Source organism: Copidosoma floridanum, unplaced genomic scaffold (assembly GCF_036245765.1).
Source record: "Copidosoma floridanum isolate Cflo_tuat_1 unplaced genomic scaffold, Cflo_Japanese_pri ptg000009l, whole genome shotgun sequence".
Taxonomy (NCBI): domain Eukaryota; kingdom Metazoa; phylum Arthropoda; class Insecta; order Hymenoptera; family Encyrtidae; genus Copidosoma; species Copidosoma floridanum.
In genome coordinates, this window is record NW_028321886.1 from 7,265,657 (window position 1) to 7,289,866 (window position 24,210).

Here is a 24,210-nt window from a genome sequence, read left to right on the forward strand (position 1 = left end):
TTTCCTCTCCCTTACGCGGAACTCGATACAAATATACAGCCTCCACATCATGACTTCAAAGCAACAATTAAATTCCACGGTGCAGTGTGGAGTGATCCCCGCCCTTCATTCACTCGCTCCCGCATACTTACACCACACGTGCTTGGCCCTCTTCCTTCTTACGCCGATATAAACAAACATTATTAGGTAAATGGATGTATATAGTTAACAATAGAAATCTTTTATCTTGACCATCAATCGATTTTTCATACATATGACGCAAGTTAAGGTCTTTGTTGATTTACTCATTCGACAATACAGAGTTTTTCTCTTGAATTCGCATGTTATCATTATCCTCATTTGTTTATCCGCAATGAAATTTTCGTCAAACCGATGAGATCAAATCATTCGTTCATTAAAACTAATTGAACCCACGTTTAAACATTCAAGTTGTTGTCGATAACCAAATATATATATATATCAATCATCTATGCCCCAGTGGTGGTTTCGATATCGAATTTACCTCTATTTACATCTAAATGTCTGTCAAGCACACACAAACAGTTTTTACTATCCATATTGATGTAAAATACGTTCAATCAATATCATTAACCGTTCTTTTTTTTTTTTTTTTTAGCTTTGGCGAACGACTCGTAGCGATTAAAATTAAAAGGCTCTGTTTCCACGGCGTAGAAGGACAAGATTGACCGAAACGTTTGGCTGTTATAGACCAAAAAAAACCTACCATAACGTAATTGTCAGAGACGAATGAAACAAATCGCAAATTGGATTCAATTATTCGTTAAATTGACCGAGAAACCATGGCAAATCCCCTACACTCGTTATTTTTGTTCCTCTGCCGAGAGTGTACGTATGTACATACATTAACGAGTCACACACTTCGTGTGAAACGAGATCGCTCGGGGCTAATTAGTTTGAGTGACAAATTCAAATCTGTTATGGTACCCCCGGTGTTGTACACCGTTAACGCGATTGCAAATTTTACACTGGCCGCACCAATAAAAATAAAAGTGTCCTTATTCCCGCGATGGCAATATACATAATAAGTATTGTGTATCACCGGTCTCTGCTGCACTTGTCTCCTCCGAGCTGTATAGTATGTATACATATTATATACCCATGTTATTTATTTCGTTGAATTCATCGGGTGTATTTACTGTACACCCGCGTGCTGTTGTGCCCCGAACTTAAACTAACTGCGTGCCTCTATATGAACACGTAAAGCTACAGGAGGCATGCACGTTTATGCGGGGGCACGTTCACGGAGAATCGGCTTCCCGGTGGCGACCAAGGGAAAGCCGTACGTACAGATATATATATATGTATACGTACGAGGGAGAGAGAGAGGTTTGAAGCAAGTGTGCGACCAGAGGGCCAATAAATAACAGGCTTCACGAGCAACCGTCGCGTCCAACCACCAGTTTTGCTGGTGGTGTGTCTATGCTATACGGCTAGAGAGAGAGAGAGAGAGAGAATAATCAACTACTTGTATAAATGAAGCTAAAAGCTAGAAAACTGCGGCCTGGTCACGCGCGCCCGTCTGTTGTGTGTGTATATATATACATACACCACGTACACGTGCTCGGACCATCAGACATGCGACGGAGGTAACTGTTGTTTGCTGCTCTTTTACCTTTCTACATTTCTTTTTTCTCTCTCTCTCTCTCTCTCCCGTTTATTGGTCCTTCTACTCCGTTTGTTATTTCCTTCGACAAAATGCCGAGGGAAGCTAGCACGTGACGATGAATTTAGCACCGCACCCCCAAGGTGCATCACGAACTATACACGCTCTGTGTATTTTTTGTCGCACGCAACGCATCCTCTCTCTCTCTCTGTCTTTTCCGCGGAATCGGATGGCATGAGCTTTTTCCTTTTCTTTTTTACTTTCCTCGTGGAAAAATGTCACTCCGATAAGTAGCACGCGCGCATTTTCCAATACAGGTGATGCATAAATCGCCGGCTCGAGCACGGAAGCACGTATACATTAAACCCAAGCTCCATACCTGTCGTGCAACATCCTTGGTTACACGTTTGTATTGTGTGTATACATATATAATATTGTGCGCTTGCAATTTATAATAGTGTTTTAGTACAAAAGAAAAACATGCATTATTATTTTAAGTACCGTGCGTGCGTGTATATATACACACAACAGTGTTGCAGGGAAAAAGGGAAAAATGGCCATTAGGATCAATGTCATTGGGCATTAGGTCTCACTGCAAACCTTTTCTTCCCTAGCACGTACAAGACAGCTCACAAGTGTATACTCTGTACGCCTTTTGGTTTGTTGTACACGTGCAGGTGTACGTATGTACAAAGTAAGTGCCGAAACTGCCGAAGCGTGACAGACGCGCCTGGTAAAGATCGGCAAAGATTGGACACGCGTGGGAGGGTTGTTCCGAAGGTCTTTGCTCGCTCTTTTAACTGCATCAGCACATACATATACGTAGTAAAAGATGGCACGCGGGCTATACTCGTGTATATTGTAAAGCCCAGAAACGCGTTGTTGTCCTTGTGTAGGTATTGTTTGAACAACCCGACGTATACGTTCAGAGCACGCACCGCGGTATGCATATTAGTTTTTCCGCCACCGCCCCTTGATTTTGTACGTGTAAACATAGACTCATCCCTGTTTTGCCGCACTTGCCCGAGAGAGATAAGACACGCGTATGCGAAGGAGTCGAAGGATTAGGGGTGGCTCCGGGGTTTTTAATCCCAAACTATATACTATATTGTTCGCGTCTCTCGAGCAACACCTGCAGCCACAATGAACATACTTATTCACGAGGCAAAATTTTTTTATTTGCCGCACAACAACAATAGTGTACATTATTAGAGACAAATTTTTAAAAAAATTTATTTTACTCCTATTTTGTAGTGTCGTACTCTGCATAGATGAAATTTCGAAAGATGAAAAATATGTTGTTTTTTTTCATCGTACGTAGACGTAAGGTAATTGAAATTAATTCCTTTTCACTTTTTATTTATTTAAGTATCAAATATATTCAATTAAATTATAGTACAACTTTTATGGGGGAACAAAAAAAAATTCATTTAAAAGTGAAAAAAAAACTACAGTTCAAATAATTCCCATTTTGAAATGACGAGTGGGAAAGTCCGGAAGTCGATGTCACATTAAAATTTTATTTAACGACATTATATGCAATTACTAACTATCGGGATACAAATTTATGTCTTGGATCGATAAATAAATACAGCCAAATGCATAGGTAAAATGTCACATTGTTATTCAGGTATTTCAACCCGAGTTACATTTCACATTGGCTACATATTTGATCCTCATTCGATCATAAATAACCGTATCCACCTGTGTAACGTATTCAACAACTCGATCCCATTAGATACGACTCGATTGTACTTTGGCGCGTGTACACACCAGCGCGTGCATTATTTTTACATCCCGAGGTCGTATACGGTTAATTTACGGCCAGCAGAAGTGAAAAATTGGAGCAGCAAAAAGGCTGCACCGAGCGAGAAGAAGGAAGAGGAAGAAACTTTGCCAACGCCCAAAAAAGCGTGCCCCTTCCTCTTTCTCTCTTAATTTCATTATAACGGACGGACAATTTAGACTCGACGCGCCTGTTGCTCGAAAAGCCGGCGCAATGAGCAAGCGCGTCTAGCGACACACCAACAACGCGGGAAAGGAAAAGTAAAAAAAGAAAAAAACGAACAACAATTATAAGGTCTGGGGGAAAGAGAAAAAAAACATGTTTAATTAACGTGAATTTCGCGAGTAATGGAGGGAGAGAGAGAGAGAGAGAGAGAGCACATATATTTTTTCTACGACTTGGCATTGATTGCCACGATGAGTCAACCGGCCGTGTAAGTAAACGCGCGTGCAAGGCAATACATCAAGTTATACCATTTGGAAGGAGTCTCGAGCTGCAAGCGAGGGGTGCATGCATGCAATTGGCGCAACCGAGGGGAGATCGATCGGTTTCGCGGCTACCGGCAAAGAGAGGGAGCGAGGGAGAAGGATAGCAAAGATTCAATGATAAGCTGTACGTATATATAAGGTATACCACTATACTGCGCTCGCGTGCTGTTTAGGTACCAAAACGTGGATATCTATACCACAGGGACGTAAAAACGGCAATTGCGCAAATGCACAGCTGTAATATACACGTGTAAATAACGAGCGTTGCAACTCGTTTGATCGTACGTATCGGTATACCTGACACGAATAGACAATAGCAAAAAAAGGGGTGTGTTATGTAGTGCAAGCTCGTGCTGGAAGAATTATATTGTTGTATGCCTGTATATACGTTAAATTTGTGGCCCGCAAGCTCGAAGATCCAGTGTACATAGTGACCCTCGAATCGATCAGACCTCTCTCACCGCTATCATTTATTGTACCTGTTAAAAATATGTTACAACGTCTTCAAGCAAAACTATGGTGGCCATGACTAAGACAATAAAATGTTCTCTGTACTAAAAAAATAATTTATTTTAGTCTGAAAACGTTGCGAGCAAAAAACTGTTACAACGCCTATTAGTTATGGTTTGAAAATTAGTACTGGAAGTTCCGGTAATGTTCGTTTGATTAAACTCTTTGTAATTGCAAACTATAAAGTTTTTTAATGTAAATACCCTCAAAGGTATTTATAGAGCTCAATCGGAATTACTTACAGTCTTTTGAAACTCTGTAAGTACAAATACATTTTGTGCATGAAAACTTGGGATAAAAATTTGTTCGACACACAACTGCACATAAGTATATACAGTTTAGTTCCACTTGAACTTGTGTAACTTTGGTGAAAATGATTACTTAAAAATTGAAGTACCAAACAATCAATTGCAGACACTGCATCTTTGCGTCAACTTTCCAGATATATATGCATAAGTATACACTTTACTCTCATTTTACATGTATTTATACTACGGTATAATGTATAGTGGCACTTTTACAAGCCCTGCATTTCCGTTGCGCCGGCTGCAAATGGATCCGTTTCTGCGCTACAAGTGTTATACTTGTATATATAATATAAACGTAGATTGCACAAGTGCGTGCATTCATACCAGTGCAACATGTTGGTATGCAATATATATATATATATATACATACATAGGTAACGCACAGCTGGAGATCGCCGGCCAAGTGTAGGTATATATACAATTATGCACATCAGCAGTATCATCAGAAGAGAAGAGCTAGGCGTATTACACTGCCCCGCACCCTCTTCCACCCTCGGTTATATATATATACACACCAATGTAAGGTATAACATGTATAATACCGTAGTACCGCGTGTACATGTACAGCATATGTATATATATATAGGTACGTAGTGCGCCGGCGGAAGTGTAGATTGCTCCTTGGGCGAGCAAACGAAGGTACCTATATATATATGTATAATATAGCGGTGCTCTGCTCCTTCCCCATCTTTGGCTCTATATGTATATATGCATCATAGGTACACGGCTATATACTTTGCTAATCTTCTCTCTCTCTCTTCCGAGCTCCACAGCATTGCAGGCATATCAGGCTACAGCGTCCGTTGATCTCCGACTTAACTGCACTTCACTGCAACGTACATATACATGTAGGTACCTACATGCCCCGTTCTCGCGCTATCCCATATACTTATAACGTAGCGGAGATTACCGAGCGCATTTAATTTAAAACCTGCGCCTGCCCATACCTAATTACGTGTGTGGGGCAAAAAACACTCGCGTCGATTTATCAAAGTATACCAAGGCGACAAAATCTCGAGCTATGACGTTATGTTCAAAGACATCAGAGGTGATAAAATCCCGTGATGAACTTACGCGAGCGAAGGAGTGGTATAAAAATCGCCGATCACAATAAGTTTAATCGACAGCCGCACGCGCGCTCGGGGGGGGGGGGGGGGGTGGGATTCTGAAAAAAAAGGAGCCGGGGATCAGGAGGAGGGGGGACGATTCGATTCCGAATTTCTTCCTCGACTTTCCGCCTGTGTATAGGTATGTACGTATGATATCCTCGGTGGGCGATCGCGCGCGGATTTATCGGCCACGACGATCGCCCGGCCGCGCCGCTCGTGCGGCAAAGCAATCTTTTTGCCATATAGCCTCTATCTTGCACTTGTGGGGCCCCCCTCGCCCCCCCATGACTACCATCCCAATCTCTTCCTCCTCGTTCTGGCTACTGTCCGAGCCTCTCTTTTGGTGTATACATATATACGTATACATGCAGAGGAAGAAAAGGGGAGAACGCCAGCTTGCGATGAAATGCCTTGCCCGGCAAGTGAGTGTACGTATAGCGTCACAGCGGCAATATTGTACTTTCATTCGACCCCCCCTCGCCCCCCCCCCAAGTCCCTTGGCAGCTGTTTCATTTTGGAGAGAGCACCGATACGGATTGTTTTTCCCAAAAGTAAGTATTGCAAAGATGGGAGGGTGGGTATATGTACCAATTTGGGGGTCGGTGGGGGGGCTTTTCAAATTAAGCGATCCTATGTATATGTATATATATATTATAGGTACCTCATACCTACATTTAACGCTCGTCTGCCCCAATGAATCCTAGAGAGGGGGAGTAGCGAATAAACGATGACGCTCCTGTATATATACATGTCTCCGTTGGTTGATTTCCATAGAGGCGAGAGGTTTAGCCGAGTAGAGTTCAAACTGAAATTGCAATCGTCAAGGTAGTGGGTGGTGGTGGTTCTATATACACGTACGTGCAAGCAAGCCGTGTAAGTATATAGGTATACATACTGTACTATGTATAAGGCCGGGTTCGAATTGTAATATTACGTCTGAGCTTATATTACAGATATCTCGGCACTCGCGAGCAAGTTTCAGCAGCGGAAACGGCAGTAGCGTATCCGAACTCTTAAACCAACTGCACGCGCAGCATCCACTGTTATCTGTAGAGAGAGAGAGAGAGATACTTAGAATAGAACGAATGAAATAAAAAAGGAGGGTGGCATGTGTTTATACGCATGATTGGCAAAAGCGCGCGTCTGCGTATATATATAGACATGTAAAGACATATATAACGTATAAGTATATGTGATGGGAGCGGGAGCTATAGGGAGAATAAAATAGGCGGAGAGAGAAGTTTGTGAGCACTAGGTACTCTCTTTCTGAGCCAGAAAGCTCTCTCTCTCTCTCTTGACTCCGTCGACGGCGACGGCTCGCGTGGCCGATATCGGATATGTCACACGACGAGCGGGCCATACGTCATGCCGTAGGATTGAATTAAAGGCGCTCGACCCGACTGCTTCTCTGCTACGCCAGAGGTATATAGAGAAACGCCAACTTTTCATATTATAGGCATACACCTATCTATATACGTATATATATACACTCTTCGTATATATAATACAGCACGGCTCAGCAGTGTCGCGTTAGTATGATATACTTATATACCTTATACGTATGGGTGGAGGTGCAGTGCGAAACGCGCTGATGCTGCCGTTATATATATATATATATATATCACCTAGATATAATATTACTTCCGACGCGCCAGAGAGAAAAAGAGACGCGGAGGACTAAGGGGTGAGAAAAAGTTTCTGCGTGTAGGTATATTATATTATACGCTCGCTTTCCCTCCCTCTACTCTGCTCCGTGTGCCTGTATATAAGTACCTGCACGTGAATTCTTGCATTTATACATATATATATATGGGTACATCAATACCGCGACACTCGTCGGGCTCGATGACTTTCCGATATTTTTTCATATCGCGCGCGTGCGAAAACTCATATACACGTGTATAGCCACCGTTCTTTCATATACACATAAACATATGCATACTGCAGTGAACGTTGATGCCGAAAAATACAATATCCCCTTACATTGGTAAACTAAGTGAATTTGTCATAATACATGACTAGTATGTATATGTATAATGTGATATCCCTTGGAAGAAGTAATTAGTTTGACATACTTTCGGTGCACTTAACAATTGGGAGGTATTATATGTGTGGGGTACCTGTACCCGTGAATTATGTACAACCGTGGCCCCCCCAAAAATAAGCCACAGTCCTGCGCGGATCGATCCAACGACGAGGACGACGACGATGTATTCGGCGCGAGGGAAGAATTAACGAAAGTTCGAAAATGAACTGTCACTCCGGGGATGCGCTTTTGCATGGCCTTCTTTTTTTTTTTTTTTTTTTTTTTTCTCCTCCACCACCTCGTCCTCACGTTTTTCCCATTGACAGCGACTGCACACAGCTCCTTCGTGAGGGACGTTTCATTATACCGGAATGTCATCGCCGCCTGTTAAAACAGACGAGCAAGCGAGCGTGGGAGAGGAAAAAAAAAAAAAAAAAGTATAGTTACATACATATACCGAGCACTCGATGCACCTGCACGGCACCCTGTACGGTCCTGGAACAAATTGCTCTTCTTCTCAATTTTTTTTCTGCCCTCCCCTTCCTTTTGTGATTTTTACCGAATAAAAAAAAAGGATCGTTACTGTTTTTTTTTTTTTTTTTTCCACAACGAATTTGTCTACACTCTCCGATATATACACGCTAGTATATCATATACCCTTGTACTTGGGATTGTTTCGTCCGAATGACAAAAGTTTCCACCGCTACAACATATATATTGTGTTATACACATATATATAGATGTATAGTTAAGTAGTTTCATCGATCGAAGGGAAAAGTTTCGTGGTGACGTGTATACGTATATAGATGCAGGGCAAAGCCAACTTGCGTGTATATATACATGTACCAGCTGTATTGTGCATCGCCCAATTCATCTTTAATTACTGCACGTGCTTACGGTCCTTCCGACCCCAATGCTCGACTTGTTTCCCCGGAAAATTCGATACAGCGGGGTACTCGGGTACGTGTACATCCTATACACACTTGTTACTCGTCTATAAGCAGCTTGAAAGGTATAGTGTTAATTTGTCGCATGGATCCTCTTACAATGAAGTTAATTTAACATTGTCGCCTTCGTGTAATTGCGTCAACTCGAGATCGTTTTGCTCTCATCAGCCTTCTTTTTCGCTACGCTTTGTACACGTTGATGAAAATGTAAAAAAATTCCAAGTGCATATACAATATATTTCACCGAGAAACAAATACAGGTGTGTATATGTATATGATTTAATTGATCGCTGAGTTTATTTTCATGTACAAAAATGGACGTTTAATTATTCGTACCTGTATACGGTACATTATATATCTGTCAACGTGAAAAATATAAGTGCATATCCTTCCACTCTGTTTCTCTCGGTGCACGTTGAACTCTCTTGTAATATTTAAACACGCGCGAGAAAATAATTCCTGAACCGTGTTTTTCAATAATTTAAGTGCGTTATTGGGGTTATTGCCACGTAAAAAACGGCCACATCGCCACAAGAACCGGCATTAAAAAAAAAAAAAAAAAAAAAAAAAATGTACAACCAGGGTTAGGACGATTAAATTTGTCATTTGCGAGAAAAAGTAGGGGAAAAAAGTGGTCGAGGGCACAGGAGAAAGAATTTCGAAATTCCAGCTGAAAGGCCGGCAATAAATTGCCAAAGAGCTGGAGGGCAGAACGGCCCGGGGAGAGAAGAAGGACGAGTGAAACAATGAAAATATTTATCTCCTGGCCCTCTATCTTGCTCATTTTTCCTCCCCACTTTTTTTTTTTTTTTTTTTTTTTCTAGGGAGGGGGTCCGCTCTTCCCCTTAATAACGGTCGCGAATATTTCCATTCCGTCGTAATGGGGTCTCATGCGAATATCCTCCTCCGAGGAAATCAGCGGGAGCTCTCGCATACCCCCCGAGCCAAAGGGATGAATTACTTCATCCACGAAATTTCACCTCCGTGAAGTGTGTGCGTAGGTGTGCAAGGGAAACTATACACTGGTGTGGGAAGCTGTGGGGCGTGGAGGTGGGAGAGCCAACCAGCTCCTCCCCCTTTCGCTCCGCTGGAACAGTAGCGCACTTCCCTCCCTCCCAATCCTCGCTCGCTCGTTCCCTGCTGCAGTTCCCAGCGTCTCCGTCTTTCTCTTAATATCCCGAGACTCGGCTACTTCGGAACAAGAGTTCGCTCGCATTTATCGTCCTCAAGTCCGGCCCTCCCCCCTCCGCGTACACCTACCTATACATGCACTCCGCCCCTTATTATCATCATCTCCTCCGACTCTTGATTTCGGGGAGGCCCTCCTCCCTCGCAACTTTTATCTCTCGACGCTCAGCTGCAGCTATTTCTCTTTTTTTCCTCCCCTTTCTTTTCCTCGTTAATTCGTTTGACAATAATCTCTCGGTCTCCTTTGGCTTTCCGCGTTAGTCACCCCCCTCCCTCCCAAGTAGGTTGTACCCTCGAGAAAGAATTACGCTGTCGACGAAAACAGATTCCGAGGATGTTTCTCTTTTCCTTCCTCCTCCGTTTGTACAACTCTGCATGATAATCTCTCGTGGCTGTTTTTTAACGCCAATCCGCATAATGTACTGCATTATTATCTTGGAGGAAAAAAAGACGCCCTTGCGCGTAAAGTACATGAACTCGCGAACTTCGAGAGTCGCCAAGTTTCGCGCTGCTACACTGCAGCCACGACGAATTTCCATACGTATAGGATAATAATATTCCCGGCAAAATTTTCCCCCCAGCCTATATGTATATATATATATATATATATACTCAAGAGCCCCCGCGCTCTCTCTCTCTGTGCAGTATTATTGTTACAGTGTATGGGTATACGTATATATAGGGGGGGGGGGGGCGCGAACAAGAAGCTCGCTTTATTTCGAAATTTCCATTGAATAATTTTTCCCCCGAGGATTCGGAGGAAGATATTATTCGCTTTCGCGCTTGGCCTGGAATTTCGCGAATTTCGCTCGTTTTCTGCACTCGTACACGCTCTCTCTCTCTCTCTCTCTCCCACACCGCGACAAAAGATATTGAATTTCGCGATGTATCCGTATACGTTCACGTGTACAGTATATACATGTATTCACGCGGGTGGGAAGTGGTCGAAGGGTGTATAATATACATAATATATAACACAGAGGACGGAGAGGGTGGGGGGAACTGTAAATATACTCTGTATGAATATACTTTTAGCTGCATCGTCAGCTCCCGGAGCGCCAGTCGGCACAATTCGATTTTAGAGGAGGAGGATTTTCCGTACCTCCCTTCGGTTCAGTGAATTTAGACCGCGCACTTTTCCTTTTTTTCCTTCCCCCCCCCCCTCATTTTCTTTGATCACTTTGATTAATTATTTGTTTCTCTGTGATGTTACACGTACAGCTTGGGGGGTGAGTTTTTTTTTTTAAATGTATTTCATTCGCCATGCGTGTAAAAGTAGCCGCTGGACGTGAGAGAAAAGGAAATAAATTAAATATATATTAACTGAAAATTGTCGCAGTTGTAGTTTTTTAACGAAAACAAAACCCCATTTGGTATAATTTATACATTGTACGACCAAGGGCAAATTTTGTCGAGCACATAATATAACACACCAAATGACAACGAGAATAAATCAACATGAAAGTATAGTATATACGCTTCGCGTACAGTGATAATGACGATGTTGTTGGTGGATATGGTGTGACTTTGGTCAAGCATATATAAGTATATATGTACAAGCACACACGCACAGTTAATCCCAATTGCTTAACAAGCCCATAAGGTTTGAGTGTTTGGAATCTGGTATGTCATGTCGCGTATATGGACGTACGAAATCGCTGCTAGTTATATTTGGCCTACATAACGTATATATAATATACCTGTATACAAATACACGAGGAGATGAGCTTCCGTTTTGATATGTATTAATCAACCATCGTCGATGCATCAAAGCCATCATCATCATCATCATTATCGTGTATACATACACATATTATAGACACTTTAGCCTTAATCGTCTTCCTCTTCCATTTATGTGTACACGTATGTACCTTTGCTCTCTCGATTCGAATCAATCGGCAGATATCGCGTTACCAAATATCCCAGCTATAGACTATGAACCAACGAATAAAATCATACGCGGAGACACGAAGGGAGAAAAAACACACCCTCGACCGCTGCTGTTTGGGAGGGGGGTGGTGTTGAAATTTTTCAGTATTTTCCCCGGAAACCTCATACAGACCGATGGGCACATATATTTATAACCCGAGCTCCGTAGAGGGGGCCGAGATCAAACACACCGCACATGCATCGGGGAGCTCTTGCGCTTTTTGATGCCGTGGCGCATACGTATATGTAGTATCGCGCGGTGGTTGGTGCTTTACCTATATATACACGTCTACGGGGCAGAGCTCGCAAATGGCACACACAGAGAGAGAGATAGAGAACTCCCTGCATCGAGTGTGTAACGTACAGAGTACAGTATACAGAGGGGGGAAGAGAGCAAGAAGTTATATATATATTATATATACATACAGCAAAGACTGCGCCTTTGCCGCCCGCGAAACATTGAAATGCAAAGCGAGAGTACATAAATGTCGTATCGTGTATATACCTGTACTCATTTATACACCCATCCGGCAGTACAGTTGTGTTGGCAACATGCAGCCAGAGTCTGGGCTGATATCGTTATCATTATCATGGCTACATCTATACATATACGTATACACCCACGCACTTTTGTACATAAAATGTATATTATTATTATTATTGTTATTATGTTTGTTACGAACCTGCATGTAGTAGCATTTGTTGTCTCGTTTTCATATTCGACTATAGGTATCATCTACAAAGGGCCCGCGCTGCAACAATCTGCGGGTAATCTCTCATACACTTATACGACTCTATTGTGTAAATCCCTGCTAATTTGGGAAATGACATTTTAAGGGTCGATCGTGTAGCGAAAAATATATCTCCATATTTACAAGTATAACGTGTAGGAAATTCCCAACGAGTTGCGTAAATAAACCACGGCGGCTACACGCGTACCATTGGCCTTTGTTGGACAAACAACTAGAAGCTTGTACTGTGTATATTATAACCGAGATTATAACGTTATGCCGTGTCGTTTGTTGCAGGTTCCAATCGGAAGTACAAGATGAGGAGGACAAGGGCGCAGCTGAGGCGCTGACCGGGTCCTCACTGCAGCTGGGCCCGTACGTGTGTGTATTGCACACACGTCACACGTAACAACAACAATAGCATCGATCAGCTGCACAGGCAAACGCGGTTTCGCCACGAGCAGTGCAAAAGGCATATTGGTGCACACAGTACACCGTGCGACAGGTGATAATGAAGCCATCAGCGGTCAGTTCGATGACTCGCGTCCCGACGCTCGCGCTTCCGCTGCTACTGATGCTCCTCGCTGGGCAGCTCGGCTGTGCCTGGCCCCTGGATCCCATACCTCGGCTGCACGTCAAACACCGTAAGTTCACTCTCTCTCTCTCTCTCTCTATACTTGTATCAAAATTATGTTGGATATTTATATACCTTACACGTGGCGGACTTCCGTTGTGGACACGTAGGAGAGTGGACGTGTAAAAGTGAGCTCCTGAATAAAGCAATAAATAAAAGAAAGAGCAAGGGTAGATAGCTATAATAAAGTCTTTAAAAAGTGGTGAAATACATGAGGACATAATAAACAGTGACAAAAAGTGAAAAAGAAAGTGAAACAGGAGGATTATAAAGGATTGAAAAACAGGTAGGACAGAGAACGCGAGAGGCGAACAAGACGCCGATGCAAGTCGCAAAAGAATAGTGCAATCGGGTGAACAAAGGAAAAAGTTGTATACGAAGGAAAAGGGAGAAAGAAAGAAGTGATAATAATTAAAGAAAAGTGATCAGTGAATAGTGAAAAAGTGGGCAAACAGGGGTATAGAAAAAAGTGAGGTTAGGAAACCCGGTAAGAAGGAAGGGCACGGGCAGGAAAAGGTGATTTCTTTTTATCGGTTACCGACAGAGAAAGTAGAGACAGTAGATAAAGAAGTTTTTGACAACCTGGTTACTGGCAGTAGATAAAAAGAATTCCTGAATCACCGGAATTGACAGAGTCGGTAAGGAAGATATCTGTAGAGTCGGTAAAATTTTGAAAATGACAGGAAGAAACGCAAATATTAACACGAGGAGTAATACAAACACAATTCCAAAAATCAAAGAACAATCCACCCTGAATTTCCAGAGAGAAAAAGAAAAAAAGGATGAAAGTCAGGATGTTAAAGAACAAAATGATAAGATGAGTAGGATAGAAAAGAGATTAGATAGTATGTTCGAATTGATGGAAAGATTAGAAAAAAGAGAAGAAGAATGGAGAGAGGAAAGAAGCAGGTGGTTAAAAGAAAGACTAGAGTGGATAGAAGAGAAGAAAGCTATTGAAGAAAGGATCAACAGATTAGAATGGGAATTAGAAAAAAATGAAAGGGAGAAGAGAAGACAGAACATTGTCATTAAAGGTGCAATTATAGAAAAAGAAAATATAAAAAAGAAGGTGGAAGAGTTTGTGGAACAGAAAATCAATGTCAATGTAAAAGTGAAAAATGCTACTGAAATAGTGGTAAAGAAAGGAAAAAGTGATATGAAAATGGTAGTAGTAGAATTGGAAAGCAAGGAAATGAAAGATAGTATCATGATGAACAAGAAGAAGCTTGAAAAAGGAATATATATTGAAAATGATTTGACACGAAAAGAAAGAGAAATACAAAGATTGATATTAGATAAATCAAAGGAACAAAGAAACGAAGGAAAAACCACAAAAATTGGCTATATGAAATTGATGATTGATGATAAGTGGTATAGATACAACGAATGGAAGGGAAATTTCCTAGAAGAAAGAAGAAGGATACAGGGGAAGATAACAGGAAGATCGCAAGAATGAAGAGGGCAAGAAGGGAATGAGGAGAGGGAGCTGGAGGAGGAGAAAAAAAAACGTGTAAATATATGCGTTTGGAACATAGCAGGAGTGTTAAATAAGGACGTGGAAGTATGGGAATATTTAAATAATTTTGATATTATAATGTTAGTAGAAACATGGTTAGAGAAAAATAAATGGGAAGATATAGAAAGTAAGATGTCGAAAAAGTATGAATGGAAATTTGTTGCAGCAAAAAGAGAACATAAAAAAGGTAGAGCAAAAGGAGGAATAATTACAGGAATTAATAAGAAGTTAGAAATTAAAAATTACGAGGAATTGAGTGGTAACATAGTAAAACAAGAGATTAAATATGGCGAACAAGAGTGGACATTTGTAGGAGTATATTGCCAAGACGTGGCAAAGACAATGGAAATTATAAAAGAAAAAATAGGAACGCAGGAAAAAGGTGGTATTATACTGGCAGGAGATTGGAATGCGAGGACTGGCAGGGAAGGTGGATGGGTCAGTGAGATGGAGATTGGAAGCAAGGAAGTCAGTAACAGGAAATCAAAAGATGAAACAATCAACGAGGAAGGAAGAAGGTTAATTAAGGAAATAACAGAAGAAGGATGGGGTATAGTTAACGGACAAAAAGGAGAAGAAGGAAACTACACGTACATTGGCAGCAGAGGTGAGTCAGTAATAGATTATGTTATAAGTAATCAAGAAGCGTTAGATCAGATAAGAGAATTAAAAATAGGACAAAGAACAGAGTCAGATCACATGCCATTAGAAATATACTTAGAAAATGAAATAGAGATCGTAGAAGATAGGGGAAAGGAAGAAAAGGAAATTTCAAGAAGAGAATGGACGCAAGAATTGATAGACCAATACCAGGAGAGGTGCGAAGGATGGAATTGGAAAGAGATACAAGTAGAAAGAAGTTGGGAAGAAATAAAAGAAGCAATAGAAGCAGCAGTACCAAAAACTAAAAAACAGTCTAAGGTATGGAGGTTGGGAGAAAGAAAGTGGTATGACAAAGAATGGAAAGCAAAAAAGAAGGAGCTGAGAAAAATAATGAAGCTATGGAGAAAAAAGAAAGTGGATAGAAACTATCTAATTAACAAAAAGAGAGAGTATAGAAATTGGTGCGAGGCGAAAAGAAAAAGGTATGAAATAACGGAGGAAAGAAATATAAAGGTCGCAAAATCAGAAAGGGAAATTTGGAATTATATAAATAGATATAGAAAGAAGAAAGCAGGCGTTAATAATAAGACAGAAATTGAAGAATGGAGAAGGCATTTTATGAGGAAACTAGGCGGTAAGGATGAAAAAGCTATGATGATAGAAAAGGTGGAAGAAGAGAATGCAAGAATAGAAAAAAGTACACAGGACCAAGAAGAATTAAGCAAAGAAGAGTTCAAGAGGTTAATAAATAGGTTAAAACCGAGGAAGGCACCAGGAGATGACAAACTAGAAAACGAAATATGGAAATACATGCCAAAAGAGGTGGATGCAGCGCTATGGAAATTGATGAAGAAAGTATGGGAAGAAGGAAGGATTCCAGTACAATGGAGAAGAGGAGTGATATGCACAATTTATAAAGGAGGTGATAAAGAAGAGCTGGATAATTTCAGAGGGGTAACTTTGACATGCACGGCATATAAAATATACGCGAGTATGTTAAATGAATTATTAAAAAAAGAGATTGAACAAAAATTAGCAGAAAGTCAATTTGGATTCAGAGAAGGAAGAGGAGTGATGGAAGCAATTTATACACTGAAGCACATAGTGGAAGACAAATTAAGTAAACCAAAAGGAAAAATATTCGCATGCTTCATTGATCTAAAAGAGGCATTTGACAGAGTAGATAGAACGGTTTTAAAGGAAAGATTGCAAGATATGGAGGTGAGTAAAATATTGATAAGTAGAATTATGGATATATACAAAGAAACTATAAATATAGTGAAGGTAGGAGATAAAATATCAGATGAATTTTGGACAGAGAGAGGAGTAAGGCAAGGGTGTCCATTGAGCCCAACATTATTTAATGTGTACCTAGCGGATCTAGAAGAGGAAATGAGAAAAGGGCAAGTAGGAGGATGCAGAATAGGAAATGAAAAAATATGGAGCTTAACCTACGCTGATGACATAGTTTTAATAGCAGACAGAGAAGAAGAGCTAAAAGATATGTTAAAAAGGTTCAAAAAGTACATTGAGAAAAAGAAAATGATTTTGAGCGAAAGAAAAACAAAAATTTTAGTATTCGAAAAAAGAGCAAGGAAAGATAGAGTATGGAAATGGGGAGAAAATGAACTAGAAGAAGTGACAGAAATTAGATATCTGGGATATATTTTACAAAAAAATGGTAGTAATGAAAGGCATTTGGAAGAAAGGAAGAGAAAGGCTATAATGGCGATGAAAAGCGCTTGGAGTATAGGTGAGAGGATATTTAAGTATAGTTACCAAAGAAGGAAGAAGTTATTTGTGGCATTAGTGGAGAGTATAGCGTTATTCGGAGCAGAAGTATGGGGCTGGGAAGAAGATGAGAGATTGGAAAGTATACAAAGAAAATATATTAAGTGGTTATTGGGATTAGACAGGAATACACCAAATTATTTAGTTGAAGAAGAATGTAAATTGGAAAGCATGAAAATGAAGGCGCTAAGAAGAGCATTAAAATTTGAAGAAAAGATTAGGGACTCAAAAATTAAATTAGCAAAAGAAGGCATAAGAGAAAAAGATAAAGATAAAGAAAGAGAAAACATAGGAAGAGTAGCAAAAAAGAGAATGGAAATATTAAAGGAAGAAGAAGTAACAGAAACAAGATACATGAGAGGGACAGAATTCAAAGAGCAAGTAAGATTTAAGATAATAGAGAGTATAAGAAGAAAGGAAAAAGAAAAAAGATTAGAAAATATAAAAAACTCAAGATATAATAAGATATACAAGGACATAATAACAGAGGATGAACCAGAATATCTGAAGATGGAAATACCAATAAAAGATAGAAAATTAATGGCAAGATTTAGATGTGGTAATGAGTGTAAAAGCAGAGAACATTGGAAGGAAGAAGAAGAAAGGAAATGTAGATTATGCAAGGAAGAGGAGGAAAATCATACACACATACTGAAGAGATGCGAAAAAACAAGGAGCGAAAAAGTAATAGGAGATATACTTGATAAGAGCGCAAAGGAAATAGAAATATTGAGAAGAGTAGTTAGGAAAAGAAAAGAAGGGGAGAGTTCCTGAGAGTGTCAAGAGAAATAGGATGAAGAAATCAAGAAGGAAGAAGGGAAAGATATGAGAAGAGAGAAGAGCGAAGAGAAAGGATCAAGAAAAAACAGTGTTAAGTGTAAAGTGAAGTGTAAATATACTTTCAAAAAGACTGTAGTATTTAAGATTTAATTTATTTAATTGCAGTGGCTATATGGACAGTATATTTTTTTTTGTTTTTTAAAGTTTCTAATTTTATATGAAAGAAAAAGTGACTAATTGTTTCAGTATTATTAATAGATTTCATTTTATTTCATTTCTAGTTAAATTTAAACATAAATATTAATATGAATTTTAAATTAGTAGCAAATTATCTTTAAAAAGTTTTAGGTTCATAATATTATCTAAAAGTAAAAGTGACTAATTATTTCAGTATTATTAATAGATTTCATTGTATTTCATTTGTAGTTAAATTTGAATATAAATATTAATATGAATTTCAAATTAGATTTAAATTATCTTTGAAAAGTTTTTTTTTTTTAAATTTATTATATGTTTTTGTTTACTTACTAATAAGAATAGGTTATGTAACTTGAAAATCATGAATGAAAATGTAAAACATATGTAAAAGGAATGTGCAAAGATAACGATAAGAAATGTAACGGAAGTCCTCCAAACCCGAAAGGGACGGAGTATGAAATAAATAAAAAAAAAATAAAAAAATAAAAAAAAAAATATACCTTACACGTATATTTATGTGGTTGGCGCATAATCCGTCGTCGTGTGTTTAACATACATGTTACATGAAAATTCGTAACAATTTATGTCGTGTCCATTATACATTTTTCGGGGCAACTTGGCATCCTACTCCTGATTTTCATCTGCACTGTAATATACCGCACCTCTTTCATCAACCCTTCCTTGCCAAACAGCCTGTGCGCTATACACCGAGGTATATAATGTACGTACACACGTATAGCTAATGAAAGTGCAGACTAAAACCTTTTTTTTTTTTTTTTTTTCCGCTTTCATCATTATCCGCTGGCCAATATACATAACGAAAGAGCTCGAGATCTTAAAAGTATATATGTACACGTAAAAAAAAAACTCTCTCGCGTTTTAACCCAGACGTCGCGCAATCCTCTCTCCATTATAATATTTGTCCTCGTCATGCTCCTCCTTTCTTCCGTTCTTTTCTATAATTCCTCTCTCGCCGCTGTACAATATCGCTCTAAATATTTTTTTTTCTTCTCCCCTCCCCCTCTGCAATTTCTTCCTTTTTTTTTTCTTCTCCTTTCAATTTCTCGGTATAACAGCGCGGTGGTGGTGGTGGACGCTGTGAAAACAGAGAGCATTGTCGGGAATGAAAAGACATCGTCGAAATCGATGAGAGCCGAGAGCTTCGCGTCCAAGCATTAGCATATCCATCACTTAAACCTCCCCTCGTCGACTCTATTATACACGTATACCGGACTACGGTTCGTTGTTTCCTCCTTCCCCCCCCCCACAATCTTCCTTCTCTCTCTCGGGCCCTCCCCCATCTTCCGTGATTGTTTTTTTCCATTCGACGAGCTGCAGCTCTCTCGGCTCTTATATGCATTGGCGGCGCCAACAACACTGTACTTGGCTTTTTTTTTTTTTTTTTTTTCATCCTAATAAATGGTTTTTTTCAACTAAAAATTCTTGGCTCTTTTCCCTTTATAACTATACTGACCACGTTGTACACAATTTTCCGCAAAAAAAAAAAAAAAAAAAAAAAAAAAAAACGGTGCTACTCTCCGAACGAGGCGTCGATTGATGCGATATACGTGTGTGGACATATATGCGTGTGTATACTTATGCAAAACTTATGCGAAAAAAAAAGGGGAGATTCGGGTTTTAAAATGCACCCCATCATCAGAAATGGAGGGAGAAATAAAAGCTGCAAGTTCAAAGGAAAGTCGAGAGCGGGATGTATGTATATATATATATTATGCAGGGTACAATAGGTGTGGAATAATAACTGGGCTAAAAGAGAGAGAGAGGGATAGATTAGTGCGTATGTGTGTGCACTATGCGTGTCACGCATACGTACAAGACAAGAGAGAAAGCCAGAGCAAGTCTTTCGTATAATATATATATATACTTCAGCTCAATAACGTTCGCACGTGTGCCCAACAGCGCACGTAACAACATAAAGGACGCATATACCCACTGTTTTGTATAGGTACCATAAGGGTAGGTACGCGTAGTACATGTATAATATGTGCATACCCATATTCGCATGTATAAAATATCGCATGCTCACACGAGAGAGCAGAGCATATGAGTCTATTGCCGAGAGTATTTAAGTGCTCTTTCGCGCGTGAATGTATGAGTACACATACGGTGAGCACAATTCTGTGTTCTTGCTACAGCCACAGTGTGAGCGATTCTACAAAAAAAGCCCTGCGCGTTATACTGCTGTCGATTGATTCTGAAATTTGGAGTTTTTTTTTTTTTATAGCAGGGGTGGGCCATCAAAAATTAAAAACACCCGAAACGGGCGCGGATGGAGAGAGGAGCTTTCGAATGAAACTTGCTCGGTGGAACCATCATTCCGCTGATTTCGTTTAATCGGTATAGAGTGTAGTTTAATTCGTTGATTGGATAAAACCTATCGTCAGATCGTAATTTTTTTAACTCCATACAAGTTCCATTTGATAGCTCTTTGGTGATTTTGTTTCGTATAAATAACGCTTTATTTTCAATCATTCATCGTTTGCCGTTAAAAAGCTCGTCGATTTTATTTCCAAACGAGCTTTGCAGTATTGAAACGTATAATACGTTTGGATAAAAACGGTACTGGCAACGAAAATTCCCGAATTCAATGCATCACATACGTACAACTTATTATCTATAGCTAATGTCGATTTTTCTCCGTTTACAGCAATTACCATTCTAAAACTCTATAATTTGTAATGAAAAACGTAACGGAGAGTATCAGTAAAAAATTAAAAAATTTCCTTTAATAATCCAAGGTGGTCCGCAAACAATGATTTTCTGATTCATTACACAATCCATTACTAATAATCGAGATAATAATAATAATAATAATAATAATATCAGTGAAGCAAATACGATTAAAAGCCTTTAATTACATTATACTCAGACCCGGGAACAGATGCTCTTTTTAATGGAGTCGCTGATATGCATGTATATACACGTAGGGTATAAGGTAACCAAATGCAAATGGCCCTCTTTCCTTTACCTTACACCCCCTTCCCGCTCCCCCTCCCCATTTCTCTGTCTTTCGAAAGCTCTTGGATCTAAAGCAGCAGTTGCAACGCTGTAGTACACAAATATATATACATACAACCAAAGCACGCTGTGTGGTGTACAATAGAAGCACGGAAAAATATACACACTCGTAGCTATATAGGTGTACATACACCCCGATCCGTAATGTATATTATGTACCAAACTACTATACTTGCCATGCTTATGGGTATAGGTAACTGTGTAGGGGTAAACGGTACAGTTATTGACACCTAAAGGTAGTGATTGACCCCTGTATAATAATTTGTATATCTATATATAAAGGCTCCATTTAAAAATGCATGTGGCGGTCAATCACTATCGGGGGGTCAACAACTGTACTCTTTACCCCTATATACTACATGTGTGCACGTCAACGAAAGCTCTCCTAATGCATATACTTATATAGAGTCTAAAATCGATTGCTCGCTCCACAGTGTATGCACTCTCGTGCAGTGTGTAACATGTGCTGCCGTTGCAGTTCGCCGATCGTAAATATACCGGCACCCCTCGGCCAAGGTTAAGGCTTTCCTTCCGCACTCGTATATATATCCCACGAAGAGAAAAAAATTATGTTTAAGTATGATATTATATCTTTATAATCATCATCATAACCATAAAAACGTGCTGTGTAAATATAGACATTAGATTCCAAAATAGGACCTGGGACTAATGGATCGTCACTCGAGATGTATAGGTAATACTTATATAATACATTTATACACAAAACAGATTACTTTGGCGTTTCATTGTTCCGCTCCCTCGTTGATCTCGCGATCATTTCTATACCTGGATTGGGTAAATTAACAAGTGCCCCTTTCGGTCTATCAATTCCAGGTCGTCCTGGGTAAATTTGGGACCAGTTAAGAGAGAGAAACATACGTTAGGACTATACAATAACTCTTCCCAAATGTTCAAATGGCACAGAGGGTGCTCTTGAATTAATACCATTCGAAAAAGATACAAGATGAAGAAAAAAAAAGGCTAAGCGGGATTACACATTTTTTGGTCAGCATCCGTTGTGTTTTGTGCATTATGGGTCAAAAAAAAAAAAAAAAAAAAAAAAAAAAAAAAAAAAAAAAAAAAGAGAAGTGTATGATTCTGCTCATCATCATAATAATTATAATTGTACGTATACAACAGAAGCGCAGATTCAAGGAGCAGTGCGGAACAAGAGGACCGGCAAGCGCGCGCATTAATAACGATGTATTTTAATGATGGTAATCTTATATAAATATAACTCGCTGACCAATAGACCAAGCTTAGTTCTTCCACGACGATGGCGGCTATATCAACTTTCCAGAAACATCAAGAGTTGGCCGTGACTCGGTTATATATATATTTCATACTTGGATATATATATGTTTCATACCGTGGATGTACAGTACACCTACTTATATACATATGTATGCACATATACGGTGTACCTTATAACCATAGCAAGAGCTTGATATCGTTGGAATTTATAATTGTAACGCGATGGTATTTTTAGCCTTTTCACGGCACGTATAAGCTATACGAGCTCGTCTCTATTCATCTCTCTTCGCCATCTTCTTCATTAACCCCCGAATAAGGTAAATCTATAAAAGAGCATCTAATGTTATTATACGTATATATTTATAACCACCCGATATACCTCGATTCCGTGTACAACATAATACTTACGTGTATAAATGCCTCGTTGGTGTGCTCTTCTTGTATTTTGGCACAAATTGCATCGGGACAAATTGACACCAGCGTCCTAATTATAATTGCCAACACTGTCATCCTCGTCGGTTATTGTGTTTTACTTGTCACGGCTAAACTTGTACTTACCTTCCGCCACTCCATATTTGTAAAACACTTGATTCAAGCTCTATATATAGCTTTTTGCTAACTGGTGTATATACATGTAAGTACATACCATTTATTATATATAAGAACACATATAAGCCGACAAGATTGAGATTATTGCCTCCCGTGAGAGACAGCTCTTTTGTCGACTCAATTATTGGAGGTACAGTTACACGTGGAAACGCATAAAAGTGAGGGGTTTTGGATTTTTGTCTCACTAAGTATACATATACGTAAAATATCATCCGTCGAAGCCAGCGGAGCATCGGATAACGGAGGAGCGAGCTGAAATAAAGTCCATAAACTACACGTAGCACATAATATAATTATGTACATACCACCTTAAACTTGTTGGTTGGAATCTTCACGGAAGCATTTGGGACGCGGCGGGCATGTGGCACGGCAATAATCGAGTGTTGCCGTCGACGACGACGTCCGACGAGAGCGCATCGGACGCTGCGCGCACACACGAGCGAAGAAAGTATGCGGAGCAACGTTAATAGAGCGAGGGACGCTCCCGATTGAATTATTCAAACACACCGTAGAGTGAGACGGGGGTGGGGGGGGGTGGAGAAAAAGAAAAGCTGAGCTTGCGGGTTCAATTATATACGTCTGCCTCTCTGCAGCCGAGCGAGATGAGGAGGGTGTATTTATAGCCAGACGGTGCCAGCAGCAGCGCGTTTCACTCCACGGGTGTCCGTCTCTCTCCTCTCACCCCCGCGATTGGGTACGATTGGCCGCTCGTGTCAATACAGATCGCTGGGTTGGTCCGCACTTCGGACCAACGTTGACAACGCGGCGTGTACGACCTGACGTACAGGCGATCAGCTTCCGACGTTCGGATGAATTTATCATTAATTATTGTCTCCGCCCGTACTTCCCTCTCTGGAACTCTCGGTTGTCTTTGTGCACCGATTACAGGTGTGTTTGCTGCATATTACACATAATGCCCAGAGCATCGAATTTGGCGAAACTTAAATTTCAAAGGTAAAATTGTTTATTTAACGAGAATAAGTGTAGGAGCCGAAACAAAGTCGCGATCATCGCTCTGCTCTGTGGTTGGTATTTGGTGCTTGTCGTTGCAGTGTTGCATTACAACCGTTTGAATTTCGCTGTTCCACGAGTGTCAAAGGTACAACGACTACCGTGATTATGTCACGCGAAAGCCCGCGG

General features: G+C 40.0%; 1 protein-coding gene across 1 annotated transcript in view; it reads left to right on the plus strand.

Moving 5' to 3' along the window:
- Window positions 1-24,210, plus strand: part of LOC106635915 (semaphorin-1A) — a 123,489-nt gene that overhangs the window by 11,092 nt on the left and 88,187 nt on the right. Inside the window, exon 2 of the mRNA XM_089589427.1 lies at window positions 12,944-13,290. Within this exon, the coding sequence (XP_089445553.1) occupies window positions 13,158-13,290 (133 nt within the window). The 5' untranslated portion in view covers window positions 12,944-13,157. The remainder of the gene's footprint in view (window positions 1-12,943; window positions 13,291-24,210) is intronic.